At 39.8% G+C, this 21,217-nt stretch overlaps 1 protein-coding gene and 1 long non-coding RNA gene across 3 annotated transcripts in view; one reads left to right on the top strand and one right to left on the bottom strand.

Moving 5' to 3' along the window:
- The window catches only part of radil2a (Ras association and DIL domains 2a), a 29,061-nt gene that overhangs the window by 4,881 nt on the left and 2,963 nt on the right, over positions 1–21,217 (bottom strand). For both annotated transcript variants that reach the window (XM_020094128.2, XM_020094126.2), the window contains exons 3-13: positions 20,888–21,123; positions 18,144–18,469; positions 14,716–15,411; positions 14,492–14,529; positions 13,438–13,607; positions 13,235–13,347; positions 9,686–9,905; positions 9,094–9,266; positions 5,379–5,523; positions 3,197–3,378; positions 2,694–3,075 (exon numbers count right to left, since the gene is read on the bottom strand). In XM_020094128.2, the coding sequence (XP_019949687.2) occupies positions 2,694–3,075; positions 3,197–3,378; positions 5,379–5,523; positions 9,094–9,266; positions 9,686–9,905; positions 13,235–13,347; positions 13,438–13,607; positions 14,492–14,529; positions 14,716–15,411; positions 18,144–18,469; positions 20,888–21,123 (2,681 nt within the window). The remainder of the gene's footprint in view (positions 1–2,693; positions 3,076–3,196; positions 3,379–5,378; positions 5,524–9,093; positions 9,267–9,685; positions 9,906–13,234; positions 13,348–13,437; positions 13,608–14,491; positions 14,530–14,715; positions 15,412–18,143; positions 18,470–20,887; positions 21,124–21,217) is intronic.
- Positions 15,418–20,891, top strand: LOC138407732 (uncharacterized). The gene is made up of 3 exons (XR_011241066.1): positions 15,418–16,205; positions 20,149–20,236; positions 20,335–20,891. It is a non-coding gene; the product is annotated as an uncharacterized lncRNA (long non-coding RNA).

The following is a 21,217-nucleotide window of genomic DNA, read 5'->3' on the forward strand; positions in this document are numbered from 1 at the left end:
TCCTGAATCCACCACGCAACTGTTCTACTACAATCACACATGTACCCTAAACATTTGGTTTTACTTGGGTATTTTTTCGGTAAATAATTTTGACTATGAAAAAAAGAAGCAGCTAAAACAGTTCAATCTGTCGAGATGCTCTAGAAAACCCTCTAACTTTTATGATTGATCTTTAACATTAAACAAAATTCAATAATAAATATAATAATAAATTCCAAACAATCACAAAAAATAAATGAAATATGAATTCACCTAATTTTCCATCCACTCCTTAGATTCACATGCTTTATGTATGTCATGATTAAAAATCTTTTTCTAATGAGCTTTGACACATTTTGTTTACATCAATACTAAGGCTTGTTGTGGAAGTCTGTGGTAATGGTGTTACCCATTCTCTAGATGCTTGAGTTCTCAAAGTGTCGGCTCCATGCAGCAGCGGAACAGAGCTGTGGCACAGAGTGTCATCGTGTGACAAGCGGAGAGTTCAACCATAAGACGATGGCGAAGGATTTAATGTCAAAGCAAAAAGCAAAAGGCAAGATTTAACCTGAACGCCACGAGGGAACCTGATCACATTGTTAAATTTTTTTTAAGGTTGCGCTTCCAATATGTAAACATGGAACCAAGTTTGAAACATTCAACGGTATGGATGGTTTTTAATTAAAAAAATTTTCAGGAATACTCAAAATTTAACACTGTGCACAATAGCACAGCATTAGTTTCGTTTATAGATGACTCATACATTGAAATTGTCCAATCTCAACTCCCTCTGAGTCCTACAGATGACCTAATGATCGAGATGTACCAAAACAATAAGGGTGGGAGAGGAAACACTCCTTCCTCTGCACAGCGGACCCACCCAACGCCCCCTTCCACTTGAAATTCCTGACCCCTGGAGTCAGTAAAAGACGGAGCAATCCACCTCTTTTATGTCGCGGCAGCTTTATGTGGAACCCTGGAACTGCCGGGGACAAATATGCAGCAGGTCCGCAAGGTCAAGTCACTAACTACTTTCCTTAATAGATTCAGTCAGTCAGAGGAGGGAAGTGAGGTTTTTGGGAGGACTGAGTGCCAGTGACCTCATTCCAAGACGTAAACAGAAACAGAGGACGAGGTTTGAGCTGAGGGGACGGAGCTGTGTGATACTGAATCAAAACCTGCTGCGCCTCAGTGGAGTTATGAATGGGCCTTTTCAGATGCCGATGGTTCGTCATCATGTGTGGTGGCAGAGTGTTTTACTCTCAGTTTCTGTGCACATGTGAAACACAGTCTTACTCTCAGTTATTATCTGCTGCTGTCAGGCTTCTGTTAATGTCTTTCAGCTGTGAGTGGAGCCTTGTTAAAGTGTCTTAAAAACCAGTTCTAATTTTAAAATGACGACTCTTATCAAGCCAAACTTTTCATTTACCTAATGACACTTAAAAAATACATGGCAGCTAAGTTAAAGTCGTAGAATGGAGAAAACATCAGACAACATTTACAGACAATTAACTTCAGTTACATTGTCTGTGTTTGTAGCACGTTTCCATATTTGCTTGTGTCGTGATCACACCCACTGGTTTATGTTGCACAAGTGTGTTGTTAAACTGCGGAATGTGTTTTTTTTAGTTTGTCTGTGTTTTATTTCTTTGCAGAATTTTTTTCCAACAAAACTACAAGAGTTCAATCAGTCGTCTGTGTCTTGTTTTGATTTGTCTTCTTTAGTGTGTTAAACAGAGAAAGGAAGCAAAACCTGATGAAAGGTACAATATGTAACTTCAGCCGCTGGGATGTGTCAATCAAAACAATGAGAAAAGATGTTTGATGACGTAGTGAAGCAGCGTGGGATCATGGGAGTTGTTATCTTCACAACCATTGCTGATGGAAATCGTTATGCAGCAAACAGCAATGAATAACCATGATTCATTACAAGTGACTAATACAAACAGCAGTGAAGTGGATACGACACAATTATAAGGCAACCAAAAAGAAATGTCCAGTTACCTGGAATAAAATTGGGCATTTCTCTTTGTTTGAGACATTTTGGATAATGTAAATACACAAGTCAACAAAATACATAACCAAATTGTTTTATACGCTTTAGAGTTGTCACTTTAACATCTTTAACATAAATCTCAAATACGCTGACCACATTTAAGAAATGTTTTTAAGGATTAAACATTACCAAACATAAAGAATATTTTCTTTACTTCAACTTTTTAGGCACTAGCCCATAATCTCTATTCCTCTTTCATACCTAAAGTATTAAGTAGAACATTTATGATGTCACCAACTCTGCAATTGTTTCAGTCTGAACTGGGGCTGAATATCGTTACTGATCTTCTTGATCACACCAGAATCGATTTATTTTAATTTCCTTCTTTTGATTATTGAAGATTCAGTTATATCAGATAAATATCAATGTTTTAAATGTGTTGTTTCCAGAATCTTTCATTTCTTTAACATTCAACAACTGAGCAACACTCATGTTTCCTTGAAAAGCACCTGTATTGTTGTGGTATGAGTCTGGGAGTAAATTAACTCTTACTGTTGGAATCATAACCACCTGAGTGATGAATCTTTGACCCAAAATAGTCTCCGAACCTTTGGACCCTACACATATATACAGTATATATCTGCATACACAGTATATATGTCAATACAGCATGCATTGATTCTTCTTATAGGCTGTAGCTCTACAGACAGCATTTTACCTTTCTTTTGCTGGCGGGCACCCTCCTGCAGATCAGCCTCAAGCTCGGCCAGCTCCATACCCTGTGGGGTGTTGGGTGGCGTGAGCAGGCAGGATGGGTCCAACGCCAGGCTCTTGTGGTAGCTCATCTCTGCCTGTCCTGGGAGGGCATTCTGCAGCTCCAGGCTCTTCAGCTTTTGGGTCAGGACGGCCTCGCAGCTGCTAAGGTCACTGTGAGAACCATGGGCCTGAGCAGGTTCTGCAGGAAGGGCGGTAGAGTACTGGTCTGCCTCAGGGGAGGAGGAGGTAACCGGGCCAGAGACCACCTGATGGACAGGATCCTGGAAGACTCTGACTGAAGGTGAGGTCGTAGACAGGCTGGCTGTGGTTGTCCCATTGGGAGCCTGAGTTTGGGGTACATAAAGTAAATCAATAACAGATGTAGAAAGATCAAAGTGTCTTGTTCCTTGACCAACACCGGCTTTTCGTTATGTTACTGAGTTGTGGGGTGAAAGAGCTTGTTACCTGTTCCTCCACATCAGGTTCGACTTGGGTTTCACTGCGGGGGAGCTGGCGAATGAACTCCTGCAGACGACTGAGCTGTTCGAACAGTGCTGGCTCCACGACGGGTTTACCCAGCTCCAGGTGAAAGGTGCTGCTAGGCAGGATGAGCGGCGGGTGGTTGTCAAAGCTCTCCAGGATGTTGCCTGCAGGAAGAGAGAGAGTGACAGGCCCATCTGTTATCATCCATCACAAAGGACCCGACCTTCACCACAGCTTTCTAATGAAATTCAATCCACGAGTAAAGCTGCCATATGTGGCTTAACAACTAATTAAGAGCTGTAAATAAAGTAAAGGATTGGTGCCTTCAGTCTGACTGAAGTAAGAGGTGAAAATTGAAACGAGCTGGATTTTGGAGGTGGTTGTGGACTGATGCTGATTAGTGGAGACTCACAGGGTTGGATTGATAGAGAGGAATTCTCACAGTACGGCCAAAATAAGCCTGTTAAATTTGTACTTTTTTTATTGTGACTGTAAATAAAGATGACAATGCATTCTTCCCACTATCCTGAAATGAAATCAAAAAGTTTTCGTATAACATTGCCATCTTGCAGCATTGATGTCATTTGAGTCGGGGTCTGTGCAGCAGCGATTGTAGGAAGGAGCCACAGTATCGAGGTCCTGTTGATACACATGCTTCATTAATCCTGAGTGAGGTTTTACTTTGCATCAAAGGGCAGATCAAAACCAAACGTATATGAAACATGAACTCTTACACATACATCAGCATGATGACAACTATCTAAAAAACCAAAACAATTATATAACATGTACTTCAACTTTTTAGTTTGGTCCTTTTCCCATTTGATAACATGGAGGAGGCAGGGTTTATGACCTATATAGCAGGCGATGATCAAGGGGCTTTAGCTTCCCGTTTTGGGAGCTGTCATGTCATCCATCTTTATTCGCAGTTTACTGTCTTGACTAAAACTATAATTTTCTCAGAAAAACTGAGACGTTTTTCAGCCTCCAGATGTTACAGACTCAATACACTGACTTCATATGACAGCCCAGTGAAGGTCCTTGGCTCTGTTCCATAATGACAAGTATAGTTGCCTCTTACTTCCTCTTTTTAACTGTCAATGCAGCAGAGCACACAGTGCAGCTGAACACCCTCTGGACAGTACAGTCAGAACCTCCACTTGCTAACATCAATTTGCAATCACACATGAACTCATGGTTTCATAAGTTACTTCCTTTCTGATGGATGCCACAAATTTGAGCTAATAAACTTTACATTTTTAAAACAATAACTTCAGTATTTAGATTTAGAGATAACCAGACTAAAGCTGTGTTATGAAACATTTTGTGATAATGGACTGAGTTTTCGATAATTAAAAAAAGGATATTTAATGCTTTGGGACTCAGTTTGGGAAAAATGTGGTAAGTTGATAGAAAACAGAAGCACATTAAATTATGCTTCAGACACAGTCACACTCTGGACACTGTTTTTTCAAAGCCTCTCAGTAGTGTTTAACCCTATTTTTTTACATATCAAATTGCTTTACTCGTTGCACACTCTGTTGTTTATAATGAAGTCTTGTGCAGTGAAGCGTGCTGACTGTCAAGTTGGAACATGAAGGAAACACAATACACTGTTCTGATTCCTGCTGAAAGAGGAGTTTACAGTAAACACTGTCGACCTTAAAAACACGCATATCAGACAATGCTGCTGGTATTCAAACACTACAAATAAGGAAAGAATAGACATAACAAAAAAAACACTTTGATTGTCAACTATTTATTTACTTCACAATTTAAGTAAATCATAAAAAAAAGATTGATTGATGAATGAAAATATATTAATTATCAGTCTAAGATAATGTCTCAGTCATTCCCAGACAGAGAACCCGTTATTTACATAATTCAGTCATCACCAAATTATTGTATTATTTCAAATTATCTATAAATTGTCTGCACAATATAGACAGAAAACCTGAGTTACGAAAGCTCAATTTGACATCTTTTATTTGTTTGATAAGATAAATTAGAAAATTAACTGCATATCCCCTCATCCGAGAAGCTGAAACTTTTTTTGTTTGAAAAATCACCAAAACAATTAATTGATAATTTATTATTCCGCTCATCGATTTGTCAGCTTATCATTACAGTTACAAAATACAATATCTCGACGTCGCTTGCTCACCTGTCCTGACAGCGTCCTGAGCGTCATCCAGTGACGGGTTCCATCCGCTGGGACAGGCTTTACCTGAGTTATACTCCCTCAGCATATGGTGAAGCTGGGCCGGGTTCAGAGCAGCAAACTCGGTCCTGAGAGACGACCATGATGCCTGAATACAAAACAACAACAAAAACAGCTTAGGCAAACGTATTCTTAAAAATGAAGCTTTTAAATAAAAAAGGGTCTCTTTAGGGGACTGATATCAGTGAAATTTGGTTCAGCTTGATTGAATTAAAAAGAATGCTGGGGCTTGGTATGGAGTAAAATTCTAGTTATTTTTGTTGACATGGTGAGAATTACAGTGTGGGAGAAACAAGTCATTTGTCAAAGTGCTTTTTTCCATAAAAAGACAGAAAATCATTGCTTCTCTCTCATTTAAATTCAAAGCTTTTTAAACCAATTATATGATCTAGTAAATAGCCTTTGTCCCTGTTGCCCCAGGGACAGATGTGGTAACAAAGCCTCATGGGAAAGTTTTTTGCTGGAGAAAAAACTGTTCAACTGTCTCTCGTCACTGCTGCTTTTCTTCACAGCTCTATCCTGTGTTTATGTGTTTACTCTGCTCTTTAATTTAACATTTTACTGATTATGTCGCTGTATCATGAAATATGAGTGTTCCCTCACAGCAGCTTTAGCTCAAACTTGAGAAGGACTAAATCTGATCTTTTGATGACTAAGTAAAAGTAGCTTGAGGACAAAGAAGCAGGTGAGTCCTTTGACATTCATGGGATTATTGCAAGACAAACATTACGGACGTTACAGTCAATTCAATCTGTTTCCAGTTGAATTGGTGGAAGTTAAGACTTTGCCCAGACATCCCGGTGCCACAACAGAAACCATAAGTTAATGTTGCTTAGTCCCTGCCCCTCTCCTGTAACACAGAGGCCACACTCGACTCATCAGAGGGTTAAGTTTAAGTGCTGCTTATAAACAGCAGAAAATTAGAAATGTCTCTTTTTGTTATGTCTGAGTGTAAATGTTTGGAAGCTATTTTCTCCTAAAATAACTTGTTGTGTTCTCCATAACTGCTGGCAAAACAAGCCATGCCACATCCCTCCAGTGTAATTTGCAATTGTGCCCGTGAGCCACTCCAGTCTTAAGAGTCCAGAAAACTCCAGATGGAAAACTAAAAATCTGTTGAGGGTGTGTGCTCAGTCGCTACAGCCACAGGGTGACCTCATGCCAGGGCTGGGACACATAAAACCACCAGCCTCCCAGCTATCAGCCAATCCCACCAACAGATGAGACCCAGCCATCGACAGCTGTGTCTTGAGTGAGTGCTGTGTAATGCACCAGTAAGTTTTAATGGTGGTAACACGACATACAGTCATACAGTGAAAACAGGTGTCAGCTCAGAGTGAAAATCTAAGACTCATACCTGACCTAGTTCCTCTACACACAGTAATATGGGCTGCCAAACAGGAGGATCATTTCTGTGGTTGAATCCAAAAGCTTTATTAGAAAGCAAAGCTTGTTTTTTAATCTATAAGATTGTTTTTATACCTAACAGACAGAAACTAAGGGTCATGTCTTTGTTCCACAGTTTACCATTGATCTGGTTAGTTTTGGTTTCATATAGTAATTTAGGGAGGGCACTAAAAAATGTTGAGAGACCTACGTACGTCCTATCATAATCACCTACATGGGCTGCTAGGTAGAAGTATTTCTGTTCGAATTGAGAAACTGATGTAGAAAGCTCAGAGAGAGCCACATGTGAGGGATCCCTCTCCCAGGACGGACAGAAGGGCAATAGATGCCATGTGTAGCTGAACATAGCAACAAAATTACAATATTTACAATGATTATAGTGTGTCGGTTATCTGTTGTTCACACTGACAGTGTGTACGCTACTGGCGACGGAGCTGCAACTTTATCTCCTGCATTTCCTTCAATACAAGTTCGGTTATGCACTAAACTAAATGTCAGGACTCTACAGTATGAAGACACGTAGCTTCCGGTCTGTCGACAACAATCAAAGCCCTGTTAGAACAAATGAATGGATTCGGAAGTGAAACGCTGGAGTGGTTTTACTTTGAAACGGGTTCAGGAAGTGTTGTAAATACTGTATAGTTCTGGTATTTATTTGAGAACACTGGACAATAGTCATATGTATAGTCATAATCCATGCAAATCCTATACAAAATCATAGTGCTGCAGTAGCAGCTCCTCTGCAAAACATATTGTTGAACTGAGAAGCTAAATAGTGTGCATTGAACAGATAAAGTAGCATAACTGCCTTTCTTTGTGTATGGTTATACTCGGACATTGAGCCTTTAACAGAATTTGCCAAAATAATAAATACCCTCCTAAGTGGGTTTTTTGCAAGATATCGGGTGGTAGATCTCTGCTTACGTTTGGAATTAAAAGTGATTTTGTGCTTTAAAAGGTTGGTGACCACATATCTAGATCCATTAATTATTACCTTGGGAATGTAAAAAAAAAGCACTATCTTACATGTTAAAGAAATTGAGAAAAGAATTCCTGGATCCGCCCACTGACCTGGATATACACCAAAATCTAAGTTTACAGTTGTGCTACGAATCAACATTCTGTTTTAATAAATACATTATATTGAAGATGCAATGAAGAATACGCTTTCACCGAAATTTGAATGTAAAAAAAATATTTTGTGCTATATACTGTTTTACGATGTATAGCTTGGTGTGAGGATATATAAAAAAGCCAACAAGGCTTTCAGGAACACATAAACAAGAGTAGCACGTGACTTCACCACAAAAACATTCGACAGAGCTCACGTCATCTGCAGCTGCCATAAACCTGTGAATCAGTTTTGTTTGGTAGGTTTGTGCGACCTTTGTTTAATCTTCGTTCTTCATGTGTCATACCTGGCTTGTTTTATGAGCTAGTTTCTCTTTACGACTCTGAATACCAAAGTGTTTGGTAACCAGCCAGGTGAGGGCTCAGCTTCCTTCTGTGGTGCAGAGTGTACACTTTGAGTTTGACTGTGTAATTATGACAAGAGGGATTAGGTGTTATGTTGGCAGTGAAAGCAAATATAAACTTGCTGCTCTGGTGATGTACAGGCGTATTTTATGTTACTAAACATATACTTCGTATGGGTATGAAAGGTTTAACATGCCTTTACTGTGATGGTATTTCTGTGCCATTTGAGCTCTCAGCCACATGTTTCCAGTAGTCAAGTGAGCTTAAAAACGGATTGAGCTGATAATATATTATTTACATACTCTGGGGATAGGACAAGGACAGGATATACTCAGGTCTGAATGATTTTCATTTGGATGAATGATTGCCAAGCCTTTATTAGCATGATGTCAAGATTTCTTCCTGTTAGTGTATTTACTTGGTCTGTTCCTGGAGGTTATTTCCTCATGTCGAATCAATGATCATCTTCTCACTGTGGTATTAAAACCGTAAAACAGTAACATGCCTCCACAGACTTGTCAGATTTTATGGTGTCAACAATATCAGGAAGTTTGAGTTACTGTAAATTGCTGCTGTGGACAAAGCAAAATAAACTTCAGATTTATACAAATATAGAAAGTTTTGCACCCAATAAATTAAAATATGAAGCTAATGTTGCACTGACACCTCTAAGACAATGAAAACATTCAGGCAGTGTGCAAACATGACTCAACTTGCAAAGCTACCCCCGCCTGTGGTTAGACAAATGGGGAAGGAGGAGGGGACATCATCTGACCTGCAGGAGGGTTTCTTTGGGTGTAGCCAGAAGATTGACAGCAGCAGAGAGCTTCTGGAAGTACTCAGTGGCCAGGTCGCCTAGTCCAATGCTCTGAATCCAGTCCATCAGCAGGTCCAGGTTTGCCCGAATCTGAACACCTCGGGACCACTGGTAGAACCCAGCAACAGATCCTGAACAACAAAGTGCACCCACATTAGTCTTGAAAAAATCTAAGAACAGCAGTAACCTCCTCTGTAACATTGGGGGGTTGAATGTTTTGTTTAAACATTTAAACCCCCAATTTTTATTCTAAAATGCTAAATTGTCATCCGACAGTAGCTGCTGTTCATCCCAAAGTTAGGTTCTGATGAAAAAAAATCAATAACATGGAGGAGACAGGGGTTTGTGACCTAGACACTTTGACTTCACTTTTGGGAACCGTCATGTTGTCCATCTTTATTTACAGTCAATGATACACACTAAAATATCTTCACATTTACTGGATGAAATTTGTATAAAAATGTATCTAATTCTAGTTAATGCAATAACACAGTCTGCAGTGGACCGAGCAAACAACAAATGCAATCTAAACAGGGGACAGGGAGTTTACCTCTCTCCATGAGTGCGTTGAACAGCGACGCGTTGATGAAGAAGAACAGGTAGGCGCAGAGCTGTAATGAGATGTCGGGATGCACCTGGAAAGCTGTGAGAAGCTTCAACGCCTCCTTCAGCACCTCGAGGATGCCACTGAGTCCGTCAGGCACTCGCAGCTGGCCGCTCTCTGAGAAAGGGTTCCCATCCAGCAGACCAGGCAGTGCTGGATACATGCTCTGTGGAGATAGATGAAGACTTTGATTTAGTTAAGACCAACAGGATGTTAAAGAACATGCTTTTTGCCGCCATTGTCACTGCTGAGGGACCATGAGAATCCAACGGTGATGATGCTAATTCTAAGTGATATTCCTCATTAGTCTCACATGATTACTGATAGTATTAAGTACAGTACAATAAAGTGAGTTATCTTGTTTAGTGTTGCTATGCAGAGAAAATAATGAAATACTGAGTCACAGTGAGGAAGACATTCAGACTATACAGGAAACTTTACAGGAAAGCTGTTGTTACAAAGTACAAAGGTCAACTGCAGAAACATGAATGATTCTTGACTCCAGGTACACTGTGCTAGGTCTCACCCTAGGTACATGAAATGATTATAATACAGTATACTTTCACACGGTATCCTGGTACACTAATAATGGGGCACCGTCAAAATGTTTATGTGTGTGTGTGTGTGCGTTTGTGTGTTAATACAAACATTACTGGTGAGCAAACAAATGCTTCAGAATCTGTTTTATTGAACATCAGCTCCTTCTTAGCTCTCTCACAGATCCGGCTCTTATCACAATTCCTTTTTCTGACACAGTTCTGCCATTGTTTCAGACACATTACATCACCCTGATAGGTACACATACACACTCTCACTCGCTCACCATGACTAAGATAATGACCTCAGACAAGCTGGGAGAAGTCACTAAGTCGACAATAACCCTGCATGCCTGAGGCAACAGGTCAGCTGATAGTTCAGAAGATCTACAGGTGCTTCTGTGCTCTGTTATAATGGAGTCAGACTGCAGTGAGACAGTCAGTGGCTGAGGGTTTTATACAAAGAAAGACTGAGAATAGATTCTAAAAAACATCTGCAGCTGAATCAATAATCGAGTTTTGTTTTAATCTAAAAAAAAACTTTGCCCAAAGAAAAAGAAGAAGTGGAAAAAATTGCCTGTGTACATTACGAATATTCAGTCATAGGTCACAGGAAATTAACAGAAAGACCTTATACTTCCTCCCCTGCCTCCCCCATGTTGGGTGTTTCTCTGATGACAGTTTGTCTTCCTACGCAGGAAACAGGCTGCTGCCCATAGCTGCAAATCCTTCTCCTGTTTTTCTACTCAACAGAAAGACAGTTACCACAAAACAAAACACATGCAAATACATATATGTATATGCAGGTGATACATATATCTATCTATTTATCTATATCTATATATCTATATATAAATATATATATGTGTGTGTGTGTGTGTGTGTGTGTGTGTGTGTGTAATTAAGGGAGAAATGACAGCATATGTTAACTAAGCTGGAGCCAAGTGACTTATCAAGATTAAACAGATCATAAATTAATGCTATGCCTCCGAAAAAGCTGCATAAAGAAACTTGATTCGACTGAAAGGCACTAAAGCTTCCCTAACTGTTTTGCTGCACAAGCAATAGAAAAATGAGTTTTCAAAACAACAGCATGGACTGTTCCTGCTTCCTTCCCTCCCTTCCTCAGGCCGTCACTGTGCAGGGTGGTGCTGTTTCTACAGACTCTGCTGTTACAGGTCTGTGCTATAATGTTGGCTGGACTCTACAGAAACCAGACAACCTTTAATGAGCCATGTTAACGTCAGAAAACTGCTTAAATCTAACTTGGAAGTTTCCTGTGGGGCTGTAAAACAGAAGTGTTGACTATTGTCATTGACAAGTGTCCCAAAGAAAATCTAGACATACCAGACTTTAAACAGTGTGAGTCCAGATGTAAGTGTGGCCTTTAAATGGCATAAATCATATCTGTAACCCAGATCAGCATGAGTGAAGATCAGTTACTTTTCATTATTTTTTCTCCTGTGGTGTACCCCAAGGCTCTTTTTTAGGTCCCAATTCTTTATCATACGCTTCAAATGGGGTCTTTATTTAAAGAAAAAAAGATTCAACACACATTTGTACATCCCCTTGAAACTGAGTGAAACAAAAAGTCTTCACTTTTTAAATTTACAGTAAAGGTTCTGAAATTCTGGATGGCCAAAAATTTGCTACAGCTCAAGTCAGAGGTCATTGCTATCAATCCTTTAAATTTCCATAGAAGTTATGCTAATTGTGTCTGCCTTTACATCTCTGTACAAATGCCAGTGAAGCGTTTCCCATAGAATTGATCAACTATGAGGTCTGCCTGTGTGGACGGTCACAACTTTATGGATGATAGCGCAAGCAAACATGTGGCAAAACACACTGCAAATAGCCCTTTACACACAGCTTTACAATGCAGAAACAGAGCAAAAATTTGACATCTCTGTTGTTATAATGAGAAGTGTAAAAAAATGTGGCTCTTACCAAATCATTCTGTATATAATATTCAATAAACCACCTTTCAATGACCTTGAGGGACAAGATTTTCTCTGTTTATATTCCAGCTGGTGGAAAAGATACCGTGCTCACTATCTCACAGGCTTTTCCTGACTGAGAGTCTGTTTCCATTCTGTTTCTGTGTTTTCTGTCTGGAATACACTCAATGGAAACAGAAAACCTGTTTACACAGTCCGATTTCCTGCTTCTCATGTGACCGACACTCAAATTCTGCAGGTCAAAAGGATGTGAAACATGGAGGTTGTATGACTTTATGCTGTGCCTTGCATGCATGCAGCATATGGTCCAGAATAAAGGACATCCTTGATTAAAAGACCAACCCCTCATTTCTGTTTTTGGGAAAAAAGCCTTTATGTGGAAGGAAACACTTGTAAAACCTCTACAATCCAATACAGTCTCTCCCGTTTGGCTCATGAGGCTTTCAAAATAATTGTCTTTCACTTTAAACTGACTTCTGTAATCATTCTGCATTAATTTCCTGCATCGCAGTAAACATGTGACATCAGCGTTCCGAAAGTCGTGCAGGTTAAACCGTGATAACGAAACATTTTTCAAAATACATTCTTAAAGAATCATTACACATATGGATTGAAAGCACTTTTGAGCCAAACAATGTTACAGCAACAAACAATCCATAATTCAACACCTAACGTGGACGTTTGAGACTGGCATTATAAAAAAATTATCAAAAGAAACCAACACTTTAAAACCTAACTGTTTCAACTAGTATTGCTGCCCCAAAGGGTTGTATGCTTCTGCCAACCAGTGCAGTTTCAGTCAACATACAAGAGGACATAACATGTTTGTGAGGCCACCATGACCTTGAATACAGAATAATCAGTTATTATGTGAGTCCAAGTAAATATTTCTGCCAAATTTGAAGAAATGAGTTGTGTACACAAGAATGGGATGAACAGACAACCCAAAAACATACAAATTCTATTTTATACTGGTGTTGTATTGATGTGTGGCAGCCAACCTTTGTGAGATAGTAGACAGACTGCTGAAAGGTGAACATGATAACTTCCTCCACGACTGTCATGGCTTCCTCACAGGCTGTCCGAGTGGATGACATCTCAGAGTCCAACACACCTGGCCCAAAAAAAAAAAAAAATACTAATCTTAATAGTAGACCCAGACTGCAGGTCCAACAGCTGTGATCTGAGCAGATGTTATACCCACCTTCACCCTCGTGGTCCTGCCTCCAGGGCAGCAGCTGAGGGACTTCGTGCTGGATGAAGTGCAGGAGTTCAATGGAGTTGGCCATCCACAGCACCAGGGGCTGCAGACCTGGGATCAGCTCCTCTGTGCTGGGCAGCTGAAGAGGATTAGACTCCTTGTCACTGGAGCTCCTGGTGTAAAAAGACAGCCAGGTGTGAGATCAATGCTTGATCTGATCAATGTGAAATCTCAAAAGCTGTTGTACATTTCACAAACATTAGGTGTTTTGCCAGAGGATGAAATCTAGAGACAGTGATGATAGACATTGACATTTGCAGTTTATTAAAGAACACTCACAAACTTGGATTAGTAAATTACTTAGTGATCACTGATATAGTGATAGTGAAAAGCTTGGAAACAAAGTTGTTATGTCTGTTGTGAAAAAGGACTACTCTCCTAACAACAAATGTTTGATTAATAATTGGTTTAAGTATGATTCAGTCAACGGACTTAATGTTTAAGGAGAATATACATTTAATATTTCTTAACAAAATAATAAATCAAAATAATTGATTGCCATTATTTGAAAATAACTAATATTAACAGTCCTTACAGGGACATATTAAACTTCGGCCTTGATAATATTCACACCATCAAATTTGCTTTTTTCTGGTTCTGAGTTACTGGGGAAAGTTTCTGCAGTTGAAACGCGGCTTCAGTCAAAAGACATTTTCAGTCAGCATGAATGCTTTCAGTTCCTGTTGCATGACCATTATATGTTGCATGACACTTAAGATTGAGTTTATGGGCCTTTGGTAACTTTAATCATCTGCTGAGATGACTAAATGTGATCCAAGCAGCACTGTGATCACAAGAAAACTCTCAGCTGCTTCTACTTTTCTCAGAGAAGACAGTGAGAAATCTTTGCACAACCTGCATTCATGAAACCTCACTGTAAATCAGACTCCAAATCATAAAACTCAAGGAGTCAGGTGTCGTATATAGTGGCTGCTCATTGTCATGTATTTCTGGGACAATCTGAAAACAATGAGTAGTGTTTAAGTTGTCTACTCACTTTTCTGGCTGCATGGTTGCGAGTTCCTTTGTCTTCTCCTAACAGAGTAAACACATGCAGGAGTATTTACCAGTAAACTTCAATCATACATTCAACTCTGATGACACATTTGATTACTTCTTCATTCTTTCGGATTTGGGCTAAAAATACACAGATTAACACTTACTATTCACTTCCACAAAGGGAAGTTATGACAGAGAGAAAGAGCAGTGATTCATCCTTACCCACATGATGAGCTGGATCTGACTGGCAATCCGGAGCAGCAGCTGCCTCAGGTGCGTCAGCTCGAACGTGGAGGCAGAGTGCTGGATGCAGAGGCTCAGCAGGAAAGCAGGCGTCAGCTTCGGTTCGTTCCCACTGGGGTCCAACATTTCCAAAATCTCCTGGAGGACTCGTTCCTCCTGCTCCAGCTCGTAGCTTAGCAAAGCCTCTTTGCCCTCCAGGTCCCTCCAGCGAGGAGGCAAAGGCTTCCTCTGGAGCCTTTTTGTGGCGATGGAGGAGCCACACGATAAGCAAGAGGATGACGCTTTTGTATCAGAGTTTGGGCACAGTCTTATCATCCAAGGAGGCGTCTGGAGGGATCCAGATAAGCTTGTAGGATCCTTGAACATGAATAGGTAGTGTTTTCCCAAACCCACCAGGTCCCCAGGGTTTAGTTCCACCTCCTCTTTAAGTAGAAAACCATTCCTGGTCACGGGAGCACCGTGGAGGGGCTTCAGCATTGTCAATGTCTTTCTGTGCTCCCCAGTGGAGGTTTGGCTGTGAGAGTCCAAGCGTCTGACACTGCAGTGTTGAGGCAACACATCAGGAGCAAAGAGAAGGATGTCGACCTTTAGCCTCTCCTCATCCTCACCATTACTGTGCTCCCTGCAGCAGCCAAAGATGGTGGTCGTCCCACTCATCAGGTAGATGACAAAGTCCTGCAAGAAGATTGTTTTTAATTCATATATATTTCATTTTCTTGAATTATGTTTTCTGACAAATAAATCTTAGAGATTATCAGAGCACATCCTTATTTCTTTAATATTTCTTTAAGAATGATCAGCCTTGGCAGGTATGAGCCTACCGAATATCATTCAGAATTTCTCAATTGATCGATTAATCATTTGGTCTATAAAAAAACGTAAAACTAAAATCCTCTCACAATTTCTGAGAATTTTCCACATTCTCTATTCTCGATAGACGAATCACTTTGTATATAATTGTTAAAGATAACATATACAAATGTTTTTTAAATGTTTTTTTTTAATTTCCTAGAGCCCATGTTTTATCCAAAAACCAGAAATATTTATTTTGAAATATAATAAAAGAAGAGGGAAAAGGCAAATTCAAGAAACTGAAATCATCAAATTGAACTGTTGCTATTGGAAAAATAAATAAATTATATTTTTTTCAAATAGTTGCAGACTAATTTCCCTATCAACAAATCTTTTAAACTCTCATTTATTTCCCGTGTAGGATTTTGGAAATGAACCAGCCGCGTGTATGTGAACATCAGTGGGATCAGGTGGTGTTAAGGACAGCCTGCACTGGCAGCATGCGGCGAGACAGGAATGGAAGGGCTTAAGAGTGAGACGTCGGTGATGTCCGTGACCTGAGGGTCAACGCATTAAGACTATTAGTCAGGCGATGATACTGTATCAACTAAGCTGCTCAGACCCGAGCAGCCGGAGGAGCCGGTGGTAAGGAACAAACCAACAGCCTGAATGTGAAGGTAGAGTCTCAACATTGTTTGTTATTTCTAACGGTGGTGGATTACAGAAATCTCTATACGAGACAGCAAATATTAGCATTAAGTCCCCTTTATCTCCTTGGTGTCCACACACACAGAGGTGTTAATTAAATGAAGAGGTTGTAATTAGTGATGGTGCTGCACTGAACTACATACATTCAGTGGTGTTTTAATATGTGCTGCTCTTCTCATACGATAAGAGAGTAGAGCCCGGTTGGTTGATTGAAATCAACTGATCCGAACCTTTCAAAGACACATCAGCATCATGTAGGAAGTATCATATCCCGTAACTAAGTATTTTGGACTTTTCATTGAACATAACCAAATATCATGTTCAGATGAAATTATTTGACACTTATTTCTACGTTTCATAAACCAAATTATTTCACCCAATTTTACTTTGTTCCACCAGTCTATGAAGCAAACTTTTGAAGCTATGCATACACGAAAGCTTTTATTTCCTGTTATACAACAACTGTGCAACAACCCTGCCTGGTTCCTTTGCTTTCCCTCTGCTTTGACCTATTGTTTCGAAGCATGATTATGCCTGCTTTGCTTCTACCAGTTGTCCTGCACACTCAGCAGTTGCTAAACAGCGTTGCGAGAAAGCACTTCCTGTTCGTGGGAATTAGTGGCGCCAAAGCCACAGCCTCAAAATGGTTATACTGAGAAAAATGAGCTGTGGAAACAAATTGCACCTCACATCCACAGGGACGAGAGATTGAGGTGATATTTTTGTTTTCAAATGAGGCACAGTTTCAAACCCTGGTATGTAGACTACAGCTCCCCACAAACAACCCCCCAACAGACTGTGTTTATGCAGCGTACTCTAAGAATAGCTCCTGTTGCTTATCCACCTCTCCGGTGTGTCTTTAATCAGGGTTATCTCCTTCTTTTAAACGTCCTGTGCAGGTTTCCTTCTGCCTGAATGGTGAACATTCAGTCCCTTGTTCCTCATCATTTCACTGGAACATGATGACAGACATCTTGTCCTGAGTGGAAGTCACTTCTTTTTCCGTTTTGGGATCCAGTAGAGCCGTGAACATGTTCACACCCTGTTGTCTCCGCTAAGCTTGTGTTTGTCTCAGCCAGCCGACATGCTGCCAAGACAAACTCAAAGGCCTTGTGAGGTCTTAGGTGATGTAATTACAACAACTGTTTCAATCAGGAGTTCTCTCCCTACAATAAGAACTTATCCTAGGATAAATTAGTGGTAACCATTAATTCAATGTCATTCTTTACCACACAACTCATTAATTATATATATTTCTATATATATCCTCACTCTCAGTTAAGCTAACCCAATTTCCTCAGTACCCCTGTGCTTTTTTGAGACCTTATTTACAAAAACATACAATATAAATTATATGCATATTATTTTCCAGTAACAACTACCTTATTATATTTTCCATGAATTTACAATTCATAATTCAAATAATTGTTTATATTCTCTATTAATATTGTTAAATTGTGAAAACTACTTCATTTTAATTGTCAATGTCCCAAAGTGATGGCTTCAGATGTTGTATGTTTTGTCAAACCCACAAACCAAAATCCACAAATACTCCATTTATAATAATCTAAAACAAATGAAATCATCATATCTGCACATTTGAAAAGCTAGAAACTGAAAATATTTTTTTTAATTAAAATTTAAAAATGACTAAAATAATAACTGATTGAATCAAAATACAAACAATAAAGTTGTCCTTTAAATAGAAATATTTGGAGGCATTTTTCTACTATTCGAAGTATAGAAGTACCACGTAACTATAAAGACGATTATGCAACGGTCTTCATACAAGTTGAAAATATTTTATGAGCACCTTTATGAAGTTTATGGGGTAGAAGGAAGCCTCAACAATCAGAATAACGCTGTTCCTCCAATTTTGACGATGATACCTTTCCTCTGTCTGTTACCTGTCTGTGGCTGTAGCCCTGCAGCAGGAGGAAGTATGGGAAGTCAAAGGGGGGATGAATGGAGTACTGGGTGGTGTTGTCGTCACTGCTCTCAGTCTCCTCCTTCTCCATACCGAGTCGCAGCACCTCCTTGTCGGCCTCTGCCTCAGGATCCTCTCTGATCCTCTGTTGGGCCCGGCTCGCCTCTTTCCCCATCGTAGACAGATCCATCTCACTCAGGCTCCTCCAGATCCCGAGTCCGTCCACATCATCCCCACTGCCATCCACAAACAGAGAGGTCACTCTGGAGCGGCTCTTCTGCAGCTTACGAGCCTGAGCGTTGATGCCTGGGTTGAGGAGAAAACAGCATGTTATGACCACGATGATCTCTTTGAGTGGTGCCTCATACAAATCTGTTCTTTACATGCCACAATTAATGTGATAAATTAACAGTTGCATGTTCATGTATTGAGGGACCTCCTCAATAGAGTTGAATAAGGAGCTAATAAGTATGAGATGCAAGGTACTTTAGTGCCTGATTGCCGCAATTCACATTTTTCCTGGGAGTCCAAATCTGTTCTTTACATGCAACAATTAAACTTCCATTAATCAGCTTAGAATCATAGACCTCATAAAAGCACACTTCACAATCTGCCCTTCTTTTGCTCAGTTATGGAGTTGAATCGCATCCAGTTAAGTGATTGTGCAGATCATTATGATGTCACGGTGTTGACCTTTGACCTTTTGGATATTAAATGTCACCACTTAGCCTTGGCCTTTGATGAGAATGGGACGGACAGACAAATGGAAAACCAGACGACATAATGCCTCAGGCCACAACAGTTGTCAGCACGGATACACAGACATTCACATGATGACCAAAAATTCCCCCAAAAATCGAACATGACTCGAACAACATTCATTCAGTGCACTGGCACCAAGTCAAATGAAACACAAGCAGAGGAAAGAGAGGAAATGTGTGGGGAAAGTGAGATGTGGCCACCTCTGTCTGATACCAACAGCCACTGTGTCGGCCACTGACGTAACACAAACACTGTTCAGCTCATTTGGAGCCATTAAGCACCGTGGAATGTCCACAGAGGCTGACTTCACACCGCAGCTCTGCCGCTCTTATCAGCTGTGGAAATGGGTGTTTTCCATATTATTCAGCACCAGGGTGATACACCGGGCAGAGTGCCTAAAAACCAAGCGGCAATACCCCACACCCCCATCCCCCGACAGGAGAAGGAAGAGGAGGAAAACTTGAGACTGATAATATTCAAACCTTTTTTATCTCAATTTTTTTCTCATCTACAGTAAATCTGTAAAAAGTGACTTTACCAATATATTTGATGTTTCAGAATAAGAAAATCTTAAACTGTGACAGCACCTTTTTTTTAATTAACTTAAAACCATTAGTTTTTTAAATGTATAAAATATCATATGTTCAATATACAGTACATGATTAAGTAATAGGGTTACATGGGATCCATTTAATAAAAAAATATATGTTGGTAAAAGTTGTGATTTAACAATAATAAAGTTGTAATGTTTTACAGTAAAAGTCATAATATTGCATGAATAAAGTCTTAATTTTAGGACAAAAAAGTAAATATTATGTAAATGAAATTTTTGGCTACATGACATTTTAAATGGGACAGACAGGAAATCAGCCTGTTGCCACTTTATTATTGGTTTCATAAAAAAAGATGTGCTGAATCTTTTGGCCCATTATCATAAGAATCAGGAATTTTGAAAAGATTGTTGGATGCTGAAGATTTTTCTTTTTCCCTAATGACTTTTTCTCATTAATTTACAACTTCATTCCTGAAATGAATTTTAATACTAGGTTAGTATATACGTATCACCAATAAACATTTCACAGATTTCTTAAAGAATATCATTGTATTTATTTAAAAGGTTTTTAATTGAGAAAATGTGCTTTAAAAATATAAATTAGGAATTTGTAGAAAATAAATAACATTTAACTTTTTGAGACATTCAAATGACAATTGTGATTTTCCAGTGTTTCCTGGATTAAATGTCTTCATGCTGGGGGTTACCAGCAGATAGTGATTGGTTGGAGTAAGACAAACATCTGTTTAAACATAGAGGTAAAGCAATAGTCACTTTACTCCCATCTTTAAATGTGTAATTATCAAACTATGTTAAATGTGGAACAGAGCTCTAATTTGAGTTTTGCTGTTTTCAGGCAGCTGCGATCTGGAGGAAGCTTCATTGTATTAACTGTACCAGGACAAATATTTTTTAAAAGCTAGTATCAGCGGAGCAGCAGATCGGTCGACTGCAAGAGGAGAACCACAACAAATGTGCTAAAGTCAACGGGGGGGCAGAATCGTCAGTGTGCAGGAAGTGAGCTGTGATAGAAAGAATAACACAACATTGAGGGTTCACCTTCTGGCAGCTACCAGCTCAGTGGGATGAGTTGCTTCACAGGGGCCACGATGGGCCCTTGCAATAAAGAAAAGATAAGAGCAGTGCAGCTTTTGTTTTCCTCTTCACCTCTTTCACATGCCTGCAATCTCCCCTGCTCTGGCTGGTGATAAGATGGACAATGAGGGCTGATAGCCTGCAATAAGAGACCAGGATAATGGCTCCTCATGCCACCACTGCAGAGACTGAGTGACTGATTACCCCGGCCAGAGGACATCACATTGTAGCTACGTCACTGAAACTATTCAGATTTGTGTTTTAAAAGATGAGACCTGGTCGTACAGTATAAAGGTGTCAGCAGACGCATGTACCTGCTGTGACTGTGTCTCTGTCCTTCAAACTTTGCTCTTCAACACTCGCTCTCAGCTGGATTTCAAAACGCCTGGAGAAACCTTCCTTGGGTTTCCAAAGCGACTGCAGCATCAGGGGCTTCTCGTTGTCCCCGACAATACGAAAACACTCCCTCTTCCAGTGGTTGTCTGTGCCCGTCTTGCCAATCACGTCGCAGAGAACATAGTCTGTGGGGTCTTCTTTTTCCAGACAGTACCTAAACAACAAAAATAGAAAATCTAAACTATTAGATGTAATAGAAGATAAAGGCTGTTTTTAGGCCAGGATGACTCATGTTCTTTACCTCCAAG

The sequence above is a fragment of the Paralichthys olivaceus genome, chromosome 5 (assembly GCF_024713975.1).
Source record: "Paralichthys olivaceus isolate ysfri-2021 chromosome 5, ASM2471397v2, whole genome shotgun sequence".
Classification (NCBI taxonomy): Eukaryota; Metazoa; Chordata; class Actinopteri; order Pleuronectiformes; family Paralichthyidae; genus Paralichthys; species Paralichthys olivaceus.